General features: G+C 40.2%; 1 protein-coding gene across 1 annotated transcript in view; it reads left to right on the top strand.

The window, feature by feature from the left end:
- LOC136876862 (cysteine protease ATG4B) overlaps positions 1–18333 on the top strand; it is a 197328-nt gene that overhangs the window by 158766 nt on the left and 20229 nt on the right. The window contains exon 8 of the mRNA XM_067150621.2: positions 17056–17206. Coding sequence (XP_067006722.2) covers positions 17056–17181 — 126 coding nt within the window. The 3' untranslated portion in view covers positions 17182–17206. The remainder of the gene's footprint in view (positions 1–17055; positions 17207–18333) is intronic.

Raw genomic sequence — 18333 nt, 5'->3', positions numbered from 1 at the left:
ACACACGGTCAGCTGGTTACACAATACTCACATATCTCAAATGTTCTGACCCGCACCTCTTGACACGTCAACCCGAGTAAGTTAAGGGATAAGTAACGTACTCAATGAACTATATTAAACCAAAAAGTTACGTACATGACACATCCCTATCAACAATAACTGTCGACCTAACTGTTGTGACCGTGCTGGTCCGACATGAAAATGTATACAACAAATACACAATCCTAATACTACCGAGTACCATGGTTATCGCACTAATAAAGAACACACGACAAGCAACCTACTATTAACCTAACTGAGTTTGAGTCCTGGGCATAGACATAAAATACACGACAATTTCCTACGATATTTACATGTTGACTGACGGCCAACATTTTCCTGTCAAGTGGAATTCATGATAGCATGCTTATTACAATTGGAAAACTCTGACCTGTGATGGTGATCATTACGGAACGGCTCCTCAGTGGACAGCCTGATTTACTGCATCATGACAGGCTGAGATGGTGACGACACACACAAGTTGGTAGCAGGAGACATCCTGGCTGGCGGTTGCATTTCCTGCAGCTTCCCTGATGGTTGAATGCTCGCCACTTCGGTGTCGTGTTGAGTAGACGTGCTGGATGGTTCTGGGTCAACTCCTGATGCCGTGAAGACGCCTTGTCTGCTTCAGCTCTGGTTACCGCTCCACCGACGTAAATGAGCAGTATCTCGTTCCAGGATGATGTAGGGAAAACTGTAAAGAAATGTCCTATACACACTGTCCGTAGTTTGATGCCCGTTTCCTCTACCACCGTATCTAATGTGGTCGGTTAATCAGGTCACTTTCAGAGTGTAGACCTACTCCTCAAATTGTTCATCTCTCAAGACCTAATAGCAGTTTCATAACATGCTTTTCACACTGACCGAACTTTCTAACCCAATCGATAACCTGAGCCTACACTCCTATGTATCGTTCGTTTGGTACAATTTGAACCTCAAGTAATGTGAAGTTACTGGCCAAACAGCATATAATCAGCAGCATATTTCCTCTAGGCAACAGATCAACGCTAGTAATTTCAATTGTACAGCTTAATTATCCATGTCAATTACTTACTTTTCCCAAGGCTTGCTTGAACTTGGCGTACGCAGCTCGACGATAAAGACGCTGTTCTGTATGCCGACATGTAGCGTGATGACCTCATTCTGGCAGCAGTACGGTCGATGAATGAAACTGACGCACTTGGCGGGCGTGTATATATAATCAGGCTCGCGTCCGCGTGACCAAGCTTCAATGTGGGAGGTCTCTATGGAAATTTCTACCACGCAAAGAGTGTCAAGTATCTCCCTTAACGTATGCATTTATAATTATAGCCGTGTCGCATATCAAAATTTACGGGAAATTATGCAGGTTGCAATTCTCCTATCAGATCCAGTGCATCTCATATGTAGCTGGAGATATTAAATTAACTTCCTCTTCTCTCCAAGTTACAATCAACCCGCGAGATTCATGCAGTGTTTAGCGTCCAACACCACTTATGAAGAGGCTTCGCTTGGGCAATAAATTCCTTTTATGAGTCTCTGGAATTTTCTTCACGCTTCTGATGGTATGTTCCCACGAGAAACACTCAATCTCTTATCCTCTTACATAATAAAATGCTATACAAAGGGCTTGCATGGTGGTCTCATACAATTCCAATACATTGGGCCAAAATCCATATTACTTGACCATGAACTGAATGGTTCAATACGTAGAATTAAACTGGTACAGTATTAACCGGTACGACTAATTGAAAGAAAGACCAACCAGATATGTAGTTTAAAAAATTCATTTTAAAATATTGAAGAGTGTTTAACAACTGAGGAAGAACAATACAATTAAATTAGGCTCAATGAGCTGCAATGTAATGAAGTCAATTAATAAAGTAAGATTACTAGGAAAAATGAAACAAATTAACACTTAACTCAAAATTCAGAAGATGGCCGTCATTTAATTAAAATTAAAAGAAAAGAATCTGGTACCTTAAGTAGACCTACGGCAGGAGTTAAATTACCGATTCAGGTTTAATGACGTGAGTTTTCACAAGCGTCAAAGTTTTAAAAGTTTTCAATCAAGAGACAGAAAAAGGCAAAGAAAAGCACATTCAAAGTAGGACGAAAAATAAACCAAGATTACCGGAAAAGGTAATTTAAAAATTAGTAAAGAAACCCAGTACAGCCAAATAATAGCACAGAATATCGAATTCATGCTCCAAAAGAAAAATCGACCCACAACATCAAGTCAATGAATCATCAACAATCATTAAGTTTTTTGTAAACATCGCCATAGTAACGGTGCAGGCAAAATCAAGAATAATGAATCCCCAATAAATAAGATAAAATTAAGAGAAAGGATAACCCCCCAAGAAAAGAGAAACAATAAGGGAGCAAAAATAAAAAATAAATGCTTGTGGGAACTCATTGAGGCATTACACAAAACTCTTTATGTTTTTCATCACCCACATAACAGTATCACCACATTACTCCCGAGAACATTACTTTAAACATTAAATAATAACAATAACCAAAATTTGGGAGTAAGCATTTTGAAAATTACAAATGAGAAACCCATGTTTCAGTAGGAGAATTACCAACAGGCAGATACCAGTCCAGCGGCATCTGGCACAGAACACCGGAAACACAACCAGTTCCTGAGTTAAAATAAACAGAGTGTCTTAGGCAAGTAGAAATAATAAGTTAGGAGTATGGCCTCCAATGACTTAGATGTAGTCGTAGAAAACTAGTTTGAAAGATAAGCATGATGTGACACTTATTTCCACAGTGATAGCCAGTCCAAAACATAAATGGGGAAGGCTTTAAACGTTACCTTGGTAACACTGGGATCACTGATATGAATAGTGACACTCCAGATATTTTTAAAGTCAATGTTCAGCCCCTTTTGGCATGGGGGATGGGAAAGGGTTAAAAAAATGATCAGAATGACCGAGATTATGAATGCACGTGTTTTCCAGCAACTAAATTTTAGACTAATATTACTTACTGTCTGTGAAAAATGCTGCTGGGGCAAAACACCCCTAGAACCACCAGGGGAGGGGGTGAAATATAAATATACAGTAACTAAAAACAACCGATATTAGTCTTGAATCATAGTTTTTAGTACTACTGGAGCGATTTCAACCAAACTTGGTACACATATGACTTACTATCAGAAGACTAGTCACATGGAAATAAGACACCCCTACCACCTTTAGGGGGGAGGAAATATAAAAATTGAAAATAGTGTAGAATCCACAGTTTTCAGGGTCACTGAGATGAATAGTGATACTCCAGTAATTTTTAATGTCCAAGTTCAGCCCTCTTTGGCATGGAACGTGAGAAAGGGTGAAAAAATAAAATGATTAAAATGACTGAGATTATGGGTGTATGTATTTTCCAGCATAGCTGTCAACTAAATTTTGTGCAAATATTACTTACTATCTGTGAAAAATGCTGTAAGGGCAAGACACTCGTAGAGACTCTAAGGAATGGGGCAAAATGTAATTATAACTAAAAACAACCAGTATTGGTGTTGAATCCATCCTTTTCAGGACATCGGGAGTGATTTCAACTAAACTTGGTGCACTTATGACTTACTATTAGGACACAGACTGCGTGGAGGTATGACAGCCCTAGCACCACTAGGGGTGGGGTTGGGAGTGGGTCATCATCATCATCATCATCATCATCCTAAACCATCTCCAGTTTCCCGGGTGTGGTATATGAGCCCCCTCCATCTCATCCTGTCCTTGTACCATTCCTCCTCCACCAACTTGTCCCAATCATGACCTCTCAGCAGTACATCGTTCTTAACTAAATCTATCCATTTCCTTCGTGGCTTTCCCACGGGTCGTCTTCCTTCTACTTTTCTGTCAAATTCCTTCCTTGCAGTTCTGTTTACTGGCATCCTTTTCATGTGACCAAACCACTTCAGTCTTGATATCTGAATCTTATTGAGGAGAGAATCATCTATTCCTACTTCTTCTCTAATTTTCTCATTTCTAATCTTGTCTTTCCTGGTTTTCTGGATCATAGTGCGTAGGAATTTCATTTCAGCTGCCTGAAGTTTGGAATTATCTCTGTTGGTCTGTTGTGGTTTCGAGACTGTATGTAAGAATTGGTGTATAATAGGACTTGTACAATGTCATTTTTGTTTTCATGGGTATTTGTTCATCCCACAGTAGGTGTCTTACCTGGTGGTAAAATTGTGTTGCCTTATTGATTCGATTGTTCACCTCATAATACCAATATTTACTCATTCGGAACAAATATTTCAGATTCCCTATGGGAATCAACATCTATATCATGTTCACCTCATGTTTTACTAGATTGTCATTTGATATAACGCTACCCAAGTATTTGGAAACTGGAACGCTGTCCAGTTGGGCTTCATTTAACATGACTATTGGTTCTGCTCCTTCGCCATACACTTTCATCACCACCGTTTTGGTCTTGCTGATGTTTAAACCATATTTCTTAAACTCCTCATTCCAGCTTTGCATTCTCTCTCCCAATTCCTCTTCTGAGTCACTCCAGATCGCAACATCATCTGCAAATGTGAAGGCTTTGATATCTCCATGTTCTTTCCTTTTAATAGATTTCATTACTACATCCATTACAATAATAAATAGAAGTGGTGATAATGAGCTACCCAGCTGCACTCCTCTCTTTGTTTCAAACCTGTCCGACAAACCACATCCTACTTGAATACAACTTCTATTCCCACTATACAACATTTTCACTTTGTCTATGAGGCTGTCTCGCACTTGAAGTTCTTTCATGCATTGCCAAATTCTTTCCCTTGGTACACTGTCATATGCTTTCTCAATGTCCAAAAATATCAGAAATAAAGGCTTGTTCTTCTCCCAGTATTTTTCCATTAGCATCTTAATTGCAAATAGTTCTGTAGTTGACCTTCCTGGTCTGAAACCATACTGTTCTTCTTCCAAAATTGGTTCAACAATATCTCTGATTCGGGTCTCTATTATTTTTGCCAATATTTTCAGGACATGAGACAATAGTGTAATACCACAGTAATTAGTACATTTTCGCCGGCTTCCTTTCTTGAACAGAGGTACAATGATGCCCATCTTCCAGTCCTCAGGAATAGTATTTTCCTCCCATATCTTGTTGAGCAGTCTGTAGAGCCACTGGATTCCTGGAATTCCTGCTGCTTTCAGCATATCTGCACTTAGTTCCTCTATGCCCACTGCCTTTCCTTTCTTCATGCTCTTGAGCGCACTTTCAACCTCAAGCCATGTAATTGGTGGTTCAGTTGTGGTTCCTCGACTTGGCTCTCCTCTATCCGTTGTTATGTTTTCTGTACCTCCATTCAGCAGCTTTTCGAAATAAATCTTGAGTTCTTGTTTAATTTCTCTCTCTTCTTGTGCCAGAGTTCCATCATCACGTTCTAATCCTTTTATGGTCTCTTGATCCCTTTGCTTGCTTTTCACTACTCTGTATAGCAATTTCATATTTCCTCTACTGTCCTCTTCCAGTTTGTCTACAAACTCATTCCATTTCTTCTCTTTTTCTTCCCTTACAATGTTCTTTACAGCAAGTTTCTTGTTCCTGTATACTCCTTGAAGTCTTTCTATTTCTTGTTCATTTCGTTCTTGTCCCTGTTTTCACTCTATCGTTCCACCATGGTGTCTCCTTTTTTCTTTTGATAGAACTTGTAACTCCACATAGGTTTTTGGCTTCTCCGACAAAGGTGTCTTTGAAGGCCTTCCACTCTTCATTAACGCTGGTTACTTCACCCTTCGGCAAACTCTGTTGAATCCTTAATTTGTATTCTTCCTTTATTTGGACTTCTTGTAACTTCCAAGTTTTAACCCTTGGTTTTTCATAATAATTTTCTGCGTTTCATTAGTTTTATGTTTTGAAGTCTACTACCAACAATCTGTGGTCACTGTCCATGCTTTCACTAGGGATGACCTTTACATCTGTGATGTACCTGCCACCATCTTTATTCATGATTACATAGTCAATCAATGCTCTATACTGGCCATCCCAACTGTACCTTGTTATTCTGTGACTGTCACTTTTTTTGAAGAATGTATTTTTGATTATAAGATCATTTCTTCTGCACAGATCTAATAGTTGTTCTCCTTCTGGGTTCCTTTGTCCAAATCCATATGGACCAATGATGTTCTTGTACCCAAGTCTGTCTATCCCAACTTGCGCATTTAGATCTCCAATAATAATAATAATAATAACAATAATAATAATAATAATAATAATAATAATAATAATAATAATAATAATAATAATAATAATAATAATAATAATAATCTTCTTCTTCTTCTTCTTCTTTTATGACCACATAGGATCACTTTAGTCAGTCCGTCGTTCAGGTCTCTTTGAAGGGATTGTTCGGGCTTTGCGGTCCTCCCAGTACTTCTTCAGACGCTCCGATCTTCGTGCCCTTTCCTCAGTTGAAAATGTGCGTGTTGTTGGTTTGTTTTGTGTAAGGGTAAAGCGGAGGTTTGTATTCTTGAGTTTTGTATTCAATTTTATCCTATTTTTGGTGTCTTCTGTTGTAAGGCCTATTTCCTTCAGATCCTCTCTTACTTCTCGGATCCATTTACATCCTGTTGTGGTATTTTTTGAGACGAGATTGTGTTGTACTAGTTGTTTCAGAAGTCTCGAGTCCTGCATCCTCATGATATGTCCAAAGAATCCCAGTCTCCTCTTACGCATAGTATCTGTAATGGGTTCTAGCTCTTTGTACACGACTTTGTTAGGTATTAACCGCCACCGTCCATCTTTCTGATATTTTTTGTTGATACAGGTTCTTCCAATCCTCCTTTCAATTTTCTGAAGTCTGTCAGTCTTTGATTGTTTATTCAGGTAAAAGAGTGTTTCTGCTGCATATGTAGCTTCCGGTTTTATAACTGTGTTGTAGTGTTTTATTTTTGTATTTATTGATAGACATTTCTTTCTGTAGATATCCCATGTTAATTTTTGTGCTTTAGCTAATCTATTTGTTCTTACTTGGATTGAGATTTTTTCATTTAAGTTATGTGTTATTACTTCTCCAAGATATTTAAACTGAGTTACAATTTTGATTTTATTACCATTTATGGTGACTTCTTTTAGCTGTGTTGGTTTTTGGGGCATAATTTCTGTTTTTTCAAATGATATTTTGAGGCCAATTTTATTTGCAATGTTTTGAAGTTCTGATATCTGGGTTTTTGCTTCTTTTATGTCCACTGCTAGTAATGCTAAATCGTCAGCAAAACCCAGGCAATTTGTTTTGATTTTTCGGCCAATCTTTATTTTGGGGGGACATTTTCTAAACCATTCCCTCATTACCATTTCTAGAGCACAGTTAAATAATAGTGGTGAGAGCCCATCTCCCTGCCGTAGTCCAGTTTTAATTTCAAATGTCTCTGATGTTTCACCCCTAAACTTCACTTTTGACTTGGTATTGGTGAGAATCAATTTTATCATGTTTATTAATTTGGGGTGTAGTCCAAGGTGTCTTAAAATTTTAAACAGAGATTCTCTATGGATGCAATCATAAGCTTTCTTGAAATCTACAAATGTTATCACCATATCTCTGTTTCTTCTCCTGTTATAGTCCATTATCAACTTAAGACTCATGATCTGATCAGGACAGCTCCTCCAGGGTCTGAAACCTCCTTGATATTCTCCTAGTTCTTTCTCAAGTTGTAAACTTATCCTATTAAGGATGATTATTGAAAATATTTTGTATGTTATGTCTAGGAGAGAGATTCCCCTGTAGTTATTAGGGTCGGTTTTGTCCCCTTTTTTGTGCAGAGGATGAATGAGGGCTGTTGTCCAGTGTTCTGGTAGTTCTTCTTTAATCCAAATAGAGACAAGTTGTTGATGGAGGGCAACTTTTGCTGAGGTTCCTGCATATTTCCAGATTTCCGCAAAGGTCTGATCTTCTCCTGGCGCTTTGTAGTTTTTTAATTTATTCAGAGCTTGGTAGACTTCCTTTATTGTGGGGGGATTGATGTTTTCTGGTGATGTTTTTATCGGGGTGTTGGTGTCCAAATGAAGGAGTTCTGTAGGTTCCTCACAATTTAAAAGCTTGTTGAAATGTTTAGCCAGAATTTCTGCATTGTCTTTATTGTTATGGGCCAGCTTACCATCTTCATCCTTCATCAGTAGGGTCGGGGGTTCATATTTTTGGAGCTGCTTTCTGAAGGTTTTGTAGTAGTCCCTTGATTTAGTTTTACTGAACTGTTCTTCAATTAACTGCAGGGTGTCCTTATGATGTTGTCTTTTTATTCTTCTTAAGACTTGGGTAGTTTCTTTTCTCTGTTTTACTAGCTTTTGATAGGATATTTCTGTCTTTTGGGACTGATGTAATAGCCATGCCTGATGTCTTTTCTCCACTGTTTCATCACATTCACTGTTCCACCATTGGTGTTTTTTACGTGGTTTAATTGGAGCTAGGTCTTCTGCAATTTGTTTAAGGTTGTGTACTAAGTCTTCAAGTTTGTCTGTGATTTTTATTTTTTCAGTTGCTTTCTGGTAATTTTTGTTGTTGATTAGCTGGGTAGGATCTATTTTTCTTTTAGTTTTAAGGGCTTGCTTTTGTTGTCTCCTCTGGGGAGTGAGTTTAATTTTAATTTTAACTACGTAGTGATCTGAACCTGTGTCTATTCCTCGGAGGACTCTGACGTTATAGATCTCTTTGTGGTGGTATTTGTCCATGCAGACGTGGTCCAGTTGCCATTCTCCTTTAGTGTAGTCAGGGTGTTTCCATGTTTTGAGTTTTTGAGGTTTCCTCTTAAAACATGTAGATTTTGAGATTAAATTATGGTTTCTACACAGGTCAACTAGTCTCTCTCCATTTTTATTTGTTTTCTTGTGTGCTGGCCATTTTCCGATGATGTCACGGTATTTTCTTTCTCTGCCTAGTTGAGCGTTGAAGTCGCCTATTAATAATTTTATATGGTGTTTGGGGATGTTATCTATGGTCTGGTCCAATAGGTCCCAAAATTCTCCTGTTTCCTCCTGGTCTTTTGAGGAGTTGTTTTTATCATTAGTGGGAGCATGGGCATTTATTATAGTATAGATTTTATTAGATGCCTTTAAGGTGAGCGTTGAGAGTCGTGGAGACTGTGATCTGAATTCTTGAACTGAGTTTATTATTTTAAGGCTGACCAAAAATCCTGTTCCAAATTGTGGGACATTCTTCATCACTCTCTTCCCGGGTATACCTTTATAAAGTCTGTACCCTTGAGATTCCAAGGCATCCTGGTCAGTGTTTCTAATTTCCTGTAATCCCATGATAAGAATTTTGTGTTGGTCCATTATGTCGGTGATCACTTTTAGTTTACCGGTTTGCATGAGTGAGTTTATGTTGTGTGTAGAGAAGTATGTTATCTGTTTTGGTTTGATTCTTGATTTTGTCTCATTCGTGTATGTAGTACTGGGGTATTTCCGTGCCTCCGACTTCACGGTATCTTTCAGGTGGCAGCCCACCGTATCCGAATGCTGCCTTCTCTGAACTCTTGGTTCAGCCGGTGGAGTATTCCTTAAAAGACCTTCCATGGTTGACTGTCAAGGTGTCACCTGTGTGGGACTAGGTCCCAAATTACAACTCTGGATGTGATCCAGTGAGGTGATAATGAGGCCTCTCCTCTGGAGTACAGACGCCTTAATAATAATAATAATAATAATAATAATTTTTTTTCTTTTTTTTGCGAGGGAGTGTGGAAAATCTTTCATAAGACGCTTGTGAGGGTCCGCACTCAACAAGTGTGTGGAGATTCTTACCCACTAAAAACCACACTCCCTTTTCCCACAACGTTTATCTCCGCCCCGGAAACCGCTCTCGCATTACTTCAGGACGGATGTCGTGCTTAATGCATCTTGTGCTTCATCTTCCTTCTTCTGCTTTACTGTCTGTCGTAATCATCCATGTCCTTCTTCTTCTGACGCAGAATATTTTCTACGTAAACTGCCACCTGGTCCCAAGATTCTTGACTTCGTAGCATTACTGACACGATCTCTTCTGGCGTCATTTCTCCCTGCATAACTTCTAAGCATCTTCTTTGCGGCAGCCAATGAACACACACAAAGAAAGTATGTAATACGTCATCGATATCACCGCAGTATATGCACGCCGAACTAGTTGCTAGCCCTAGTCTATGAAGAAATTTTCGGAAGTATCCATGACCTGTCAAGAACTGTGTGAGATAGTAGTTCACCTCACCATGGTTTCGGCCAACCCATACGCCCAGAGAAGGTATCAATCTTTTAGTCCATTTTCCTCTAAAATCATCTTCCCATCTTGTTTGCCATCATTGCATTCTGCGACTAAGAGCCAAAGCCTTTGGCCTTTTCCTTCCTAGCTCTTCTTGTGTGAGCCAAATTTCTTGTCTTTCGAAGGCCAATAAGTCAATAGGAGCTACTGCTGCTACTACTAGAATCGCAGGTTCTGATACTGTACGATATGCGCAAGCAATTCGTAAAGCTGCTCTCCGTTGTACAGCCGCAATTCTTTTCCGATATTTCGCAATTTTTAACGATTCAGTATCGATTGAACAGTCGACATGAGAAGCCGCCTTTTACTAGATTTCGGCCCTTTGATATTTCCCATGAGTCTACTAAGTGCAGTCATGGTTTTTGCCGCCTTATCTGTTACCCGTTGGATGTGGTCCCAATATGTAAGCTTAGTATCAAGCGTTACACCAAGATATTTTGTGCTCCTAGTTGTTTCGATGGCTATCTGCCCGATCTGCATAGGTACAACAGTATTAATCCCTTTCCTCGTCAGGAGGATAATTTCCGTTTTATGATCTGCGAGTTCTAACTTGTGATTTATCATCCATTCTTTGACACGTCGCATCACCTGATTCAATTTAAATTGAGCCAGCTCTAGGTTACGAGTTACTATCACAGCAGCCACATCATCAGCATAACCCACAAGTTTTACATCTTCTGGCATCTCCAGCTGTAACAAACCATCATACATGATATTCCAAAGGTGTGGTCCGAGAATTGAGCCTTGCGCTGCACCAGCTGTGAGCCGTTTTCTTCTCTGACCATCTTCCGTGTCGTATAACAATGTACGGTCTTTCAAATAGTCTCGCAGTATATACATGAGATATTCTGGTACCTTGAAAGTTTTTTTTAGAGCTTCCAAAATATCACTCCATCTTGCCGAGTTGAAAGCATTTTTAACATCTAGAGTCACAAGAAGCGTCAGCATTCTAGAGTAATGATTACCCATTTGAGCTCGTTCTGCTGTCTTCACCACTTCTTTCACGGCATCTAGAGTTGAGTGGCCTCTGCGAAATCCATGTTGTTGGTCAGATAGGTCGCCAGCTAATCGGACTGCTGCTAGTATTCTCGGTTGTAATAGCTTCTCTAAACCTTTCCCAGCAGTGTCCAGCATACATAGAGGTCTGTAACCCCCAGTTTTCCCTTTACTAATCAGAACCAGTCTAGCTATCTTCCAACGAAAGCTGAAAATTCCCGCTTTCAAACAATGGTTATACATTCTCAACAGCAGTTGAGGACACAATTCGACTGCCACCTTTAGTATTTCTGCTGGAATACCATCTGGTCCAGGGGCTTTCTTATTTCTAAGGGAATTAATTGCTGTTATCAGTTCTTCAGTTGTAAAAGGTGGCACACTAACTAGTTCTTTCTCGGCCTCATCATCAATCCTCTCTGCATGATCAGGGAATAGTGTGTGTACTATTTCTTCCATTGTGCGTGGATCCATGATAGGGCTTGACAGCATCCCAAATTTCTTCATAACGATTTTATACCCTAATCCCCATAGATTTTCATCCACTTCCTTAGACATTTCCCACCACTTGTCGGCTTTACTCTTTTTAATTGTATTTCGCAGTCTTTTCTTCATAGTCTTATACTCTACTGAGAGAGCTTCATCGTTATGTCGTGCTCTTTGTGTCCTTCGTCTGAGTCGCAGGCATTGTTTCCTCAACTCAGCAATTTCTTCATTCCACCAATATGCTGGACGCTTTCCTCTCCGTTGTTTGATTCTGGTCATTGATGCGTCACATGCTTGCTGAAGGAGTCTCATGGTGTGTTCCACGCATTTATTAGCAATTATGCTTCTATTGCCTCCGTGACATGTATCCGGCATAGAGTCCATTCCATTTAGTATTACTTCATGAAATTTTTCTCTATCCATAGTAGCTATGTTCCATCTTTCTGGCTTGCGCGTGGTAATCCTTAGATGCGGAGTCTCTTGAAGTACACGAAAAGTGATATACTGGTGATCGCTTCCAGTATATTCTTCAATTACTCGCCATTCAGTTATCCTAGACGCAATGTTTTCAGAAGCGAAGGTTACGTCTGGTATAGTTCCCTGACATCCTGGTCGCCGAAAGGTTGTCACATTACCAACATTGATAACCATTAATCCCAATCTGGCAGCCATCTGTTTGAGGCATGTTCCATTCAACTGCTTGAGCATTAAAATCACCAGCAACAACTAGGTTAGTAGTGTTCATCCCTTGCAGAGTATCTTCAAGCCCATCTAGTTTTGTCTGGAAGTCAGAAATAGCCTCATTCGGGGTAAAATAACAGCTGACAAAAATTACCTTCTCAACTTGAACCCAGACAAACCCATCCCCGCATCCTTGTTTTATAACTGAATATTTTCCAAGGTCTGGCACCCATATCGCAGCTGTCCCTAGATTGTCTGAAAACCAGCCTGGTTGATCTCTGTCTTGATATTGTTCGCTAAGAATCAAGATGTCTGCTCCTATCTCATAGGTCATCTGCGTCAATAGATCATTGGCAGTTAGACTCCTGTGTATATTGGCTTGAAGGATCTGTACCATTCACCACTGCTCTTTGGCCTTTTCCAGTGCTTCACGAAACACAATACATTTTCCTGAGCCAAGAGCATGATGTCGTTTTGACTCTTCAACGCCTATATCTGTGCAAATTATGCATCGTGGACTCGTTTTGCATCCTACTGCCTTGTGACCAGCTTCCCCGCACTTAAAGCAGAGTTTACTTCTGTCCAATCCTTTACAGTTTCGTGCTTGATGCCCATATGACAGACATCTAAAGCATCGAGGAACTACAGCCCACCGTCTTACTCCGCAGTATAGCCAGCCTACTTTAATTTTGCCTATGTCTAACAGCTTTCGTGCCTCGCTATCTTCTATCTCCACAATGGCGATCTTTTGTCCCCTGCTGTTCGGATTTGTGATTGAGACCTTCAATTCTTGATTAGGATTTTCTAATTCTCGTCTTACAGTCTCCTCTACTTCGGAAATAGTGATGGTACAGTCCATATCCCGAATTTCCAATGTAGTTCTAGGCGTCAAAACCTTTACTTCGCCATCGTGACCAAGAGCACCTTTAAGTGCTCTATTAAAATTTTCTCTATTCTCCTTTTCCGTGGCCTTATTAAATTCAAGAAGAACCGCTCCAGATACAGTTTTCCTGATCGATCTAATACCAGCGCCACTATCTTCCGGCTCCACCTTACTGCGGATATCCTTCACAATATCTGCAAAAGTCTTGCCATTCATCGGTTTAATAAGTACGGCTTCAGGGCGGCTTCTTATAGTTGAACGTTTCCGTTGCTCGTTCTTTTTAACAGTTTCAGATACCGGTACTGATTCAGGTTGAGTACCTTCATCTTCATCTGTCTTCTTCTGCCTCTGTTCCCTCTTCTTCTTCTTGGATAACGCTGTTTCCCATTTATCCTGTTCTGCATTTCTGTTTGTGGTGCTCTGTTCTACTTTCCCTTGAACGGGCAAATCCTTTAGCATTAATGCTCTAGTTGCTTTCCAAGCTTTTCTATGCGTAGATCCCGCATCTAGGGCTTCCTCCAATTTCTTTAAACCTTGCTGAATTTCCATCTTCATATTTTTCTGCTGAATTGCAAGAATAATTTTCAAAAGGCCCCTGGCAATTTCCAGTTGTTCTTCCTCTTTTAACATATCCTCCATAATCTGTTGAGTAATATCAGGCCTCAAATTCGTTTTCGCATTCTGCTCAATACTACTATTGCATGTATCATGCGTGCGCTCCACGTCCGTGATATTGTGGCCATGTTCCATAGATGCTGAATTCAAATCCACAGAGTCACCCTGGATTCCAGCACCCGACATCGTGCCGTATAATAATAATAATAATAATAATAATAATAATAATAATAATAATAATAATAATAATAATAATAATAATAATAATAATAATTTCCTCATTAACTGTATCTTCCAGGTCTTGCCGAAATTTCTCTTTGTCTTCCTCACTGCAGCCTGTCTGTGGGGCATACACTTGTATGACGGTGTACTTAGTGTTCTCCAGTTTCATGAACATTTTAATGATTCTATCACTTTTGCAGATAACTTCAGCTGTAGCATCATTCCCTTAGTTAATTAAGAATCCAACACTATTTTTCGCTACCTTCTCCTGTCCACTCCAGTATAATTTATATCCTCCATGAAGTATCTTACTTCCAATCTCTTTCCATTTGGTCTCACTTAATCCCAATATTGATATTTTTCTTCTATCCATTATGTCTAGGAGTTCTTCTACTTTTCCAGTTAATGATAGAATGTTCATAGTTCCAATTCGGTATTTGGGTCTCTTTTTTATTTGGGGTTTCCTTTCAGAACATTGTATGTCATCAGCCTTACAGTCATCATACTTTACAATTGTATGAGAGGACATGTCAGTCCAGTCTATAATCTTCTTTCCAAGGCTCTCTTTCTTTTTGAAAGCGACTGCAGTCAGTACTCTCCTGCTGACTTGCTAGGCCTAACGCATAAGAGGATTTTCTTTCAGGGTTTACTCCCTTAGCCTTTGAGGATGCCTTCCTTGTCCTACAAGGCAGTAGGTTCCATCTGTACACCCCAGAAGAATGGGTTGCCTCTTCCGCCATCTCCACCATACCGAAGTCCATCTTCTCCACCGTAGATGCCGTTGAGGTCTTCACCCTTAACCCAGGGCAAGGGCCCTCCATATTTATGACCCCTGGAGAGAGGGTGTCCCAGTATTTTAAAACCCCCAGGAATTGGGCTACCTGTTGGTCCACGGGTTGTATTGGTTATTTCAACCAGCCCTACATACTGTAGGGGTCAGGTTTCCTCTGGTTACTTATTGGAAGTTAACCCCACCCACAAGGAGTGAGGTTATTTGCAGAGTTGGGAGTAGGTGAGATATAAAAATAATCGAAAATAGTGTTGAATCCATTCTTTTTGAGGTTGCTGAGATGAATAGTGACATTCCGAATTTTTTACAAGTTCAAGGTCAGCCTCCTTTTGCATAGGGGGTGAGAAAAGGTTAAAAACAAAGTTTACAAAATGACCAAGAAAGGGGCTGGGGTAAAATATAAAAGTAAATGAAAATGTCAGACATTAATGTTGAATACATTGTTCACGAGGTAGCCGAGTTAAGCTGTGACACTCTGGATGGTTAAATCATACTTCAGCAGCTATCAATATGGAGGTTGAGAAGTGTTGAAAGAGAATGGCCAAAATGACCGAGATTATGGATGTATGTTCCAGTATACCTCCATCCGAACTTTTGTACACTTCGCACACATATGACTTACTGTATGAAAAAAAAATACTGTGGTGTAATACACCCCTAGCATCCATTGGGGCAGGGGTGAGGAGGGGTGACATGTAAAAATAATTGAAAGTGACTAATGTTAATATTGAATCCATAGTTTTCTGGTTGCAGTTGAATAGTGACACTCAGAATGCCATTTAAGTCTAGATTTCATCTCCATCAGTATGAGGGTTCAGGAGAGATGAAAAAGTATGCCCGAAATGGCTAAGATTTTGGATGTATGTTTGTATGTTCCAGGATAACTTTCAACTAAATTTAGTACACACGACTGTAGGGTGTAAGACACAAGTAGCAGCCTTAGGGATAGGGTTGGACTGGGTGAAATATAAAAATAATAAAAAGGACCAATATTAATTCACAGTCCGTAGTTTCTGGGGTCGTGGAGGTAAACAATGACAATTTGGATGTCATTTAAGTCCAAGTTCATCCACTGTCGGCATGGAGGTTGAGAAGGGGTGAACAAGAATATGTCCAAAATGACCAATATTTGTGTTGAGTCCATAGATGAGTCCAGTTGACAAGAGGTATCAGTACAGGACATAGAAACAAGGAGCAGCAAACATTAGTGATAAGTTTTCTCACAGACCCATAGCCAGAGATATTTCCACTTCTTCTGCATCTTTCCCCCATCTATGCAGGGACAAGTTGTGCACCTTCAATAAATACTACCAGACTTGAGCTGAACTACTCAGCCTGGCATCCATTTAGCAATAACACTGACATATCGCCCGGCTCCATGGCTAAATGGTTAGCGTGCTGGCCTTTGGTCACAGGGGTCCCGGGTGCGATTCCTGGCAGGGTCGGGAATTTTAACCATAATTGGTTAATTTCGCTGGCACAGGGGCTGGCTGTATGTGTCATCTTCATCATCATTTCATCCTCATCACGACGTGCAGGTCGCCTACGGGCGTCAAATCAAAGGACCTGCATCTGACGAGCCGAACTTGTCCTCGGACACTCCCGGCACTAAAAGCCTACACCATTTCATTTTTACTGACATATCATACTGCACTGTCCACTTCATCCACAAACTTCAGCAATTATAGATTTCAAAAATCAATCAAATTAGAATTTTTTTTTTATCGTATGGCCTCAGCTACCGTGTGCAAACATTTCGATTTGACGCCATCTGGCTGTCTGCTCGTCAATTTCGACGTTCCGTTTTACTCTACGCCCACTAGATGGCAGACAGAGTAAACAGGATCTCTCTTGGGGGTCTATGGCTGAGATTTAATGAATTTTGTCGGGTAAACACCAAATGTGTCACCAGAGATCTTTTACGTGCCGACATCGTACGACATGGAGCATCGAATGGACTTTTTTCCGCCCTTCAAAAATCCGAACCAGCTATCTTGGGATCCGGAGGCCGACACTCTACCACGGATCCACAGAGGCAGCTTCAAATTAGAATATGTATCTGTGATAAGAAATTACTTAAATTATCACACTGAAATATCTTATTGGATGTATCTCTTATTACAGGGCTTTCTTTGCTGTACAGAGAGTGACTTTGATTCTTTGTGTAAACAACTGCAGGCGAAGAAGATTACAACAGGAGATCTCCCTCTTTTTCAAATTGTTGACAAGAGGCCTCAGTACATGGTATAGAAACAAGGATCAGCAAATATTTGTGGTAAGTTTTCTCGCAGACCCATAGCCAGAGATATTCCCTCCTCCCCATCTATACAGGGACAAGTTCTGGCGGGTTATTTCCCCCACTTCCACTTCCAGTCCAAGCACTCTTCTCTGCACGATTTTCATTCCTGCACATTATGTGAATATTGTAAGTTTCTTCAAGAAATGAAGTGTTCAGCTCCTTGGCTGAATGGTCAGCATAGTGGTATTGGGTTCAGAGGGCCCTGGGTTTGATTCCCACCCGGGTTGGAATTTTAACCATAAATGGTTAATTCCCTTGGCTCAGGGACTGAGTATTTATGCTGTCCCCAACATCCCTGCAACTCATACACCACACACAACAAGATCACCCACTGCAATAACATGCAGTTTCCCGTACATGGCAAATGCTGCCCACCCTCATCGGAATTGCAGTAACCACATGCAATTATTATAAGAAGGAAGCAGAATGGAGAGTAAAAACAATCTAGTACCGGTAGTCACTCTAATGTGTCACTGTTTTTAAAACAGTTCTGGACACGGATTTGGGCTAAAGGAGAAGGAGAGCTGAGAAAACAACAGTAAGGCTTCAGACCATAAGACACCCTCAACAATGGTATTTTGAATATGGATATCTATGGATGGCCATTTTGGAGATTGGAAAGGCATGTGATCATGTATGGAGGAACACGATATAGAAGGCCCTGGAAAGCAAAGGAGATGGGAACCATACCATAAAGAAAGTAAAGAAGATGCAGCAAGGGAGTGCAAGTTGTGTGAAAGTAGGAGAGAGAAGAGAATAATGGTTTAGAAACAAGGAAGTGCAGTCTCACCATTACTTTTCGTTATAGTAATGGGCAATGTAATGATGAGACGGGCAGAGGAAATTGAGGAAGAAAAGATGAAAGCAATATTGTTTGCAGACAATTTGATGGTGTGGGGAAATAGCGAGCAGTTAGATGCATGGGAGGAAATAGTACAAGGATATGGTACGAAATTTAGTGTAAAGAATTTTGTGATGGTGTTTACAACCAGGAAGAAGGATAGGCCAACAGCTGGCGTAACAGTTGGTGGGGAACAATTGAGGAACGTAGAGATCTTCGAGTACCTAGGCAGCTTAATACATAAGGAAATAAGTGAGCAGGG

This window comes from Anabrus simplex, chromosome 7, assembly GCF_040414725.1.
Source record: "Anabrus simplex isolate iqAnaSimp1 chromosome 7, ASM4041472v1, whole genome shotgun sequence".
In the NCBI taxonomy this organism is placed as follows: domain Eukaryota; kingdom Metazoa; phylum Arthropoda; class Insecta; order Orthoptera; family Tettigoniidae; genus Anabrus; species Anabrus simplex.
This window is presented reverse-complemented; position numbering and strand designations above follow the sequence as displayed.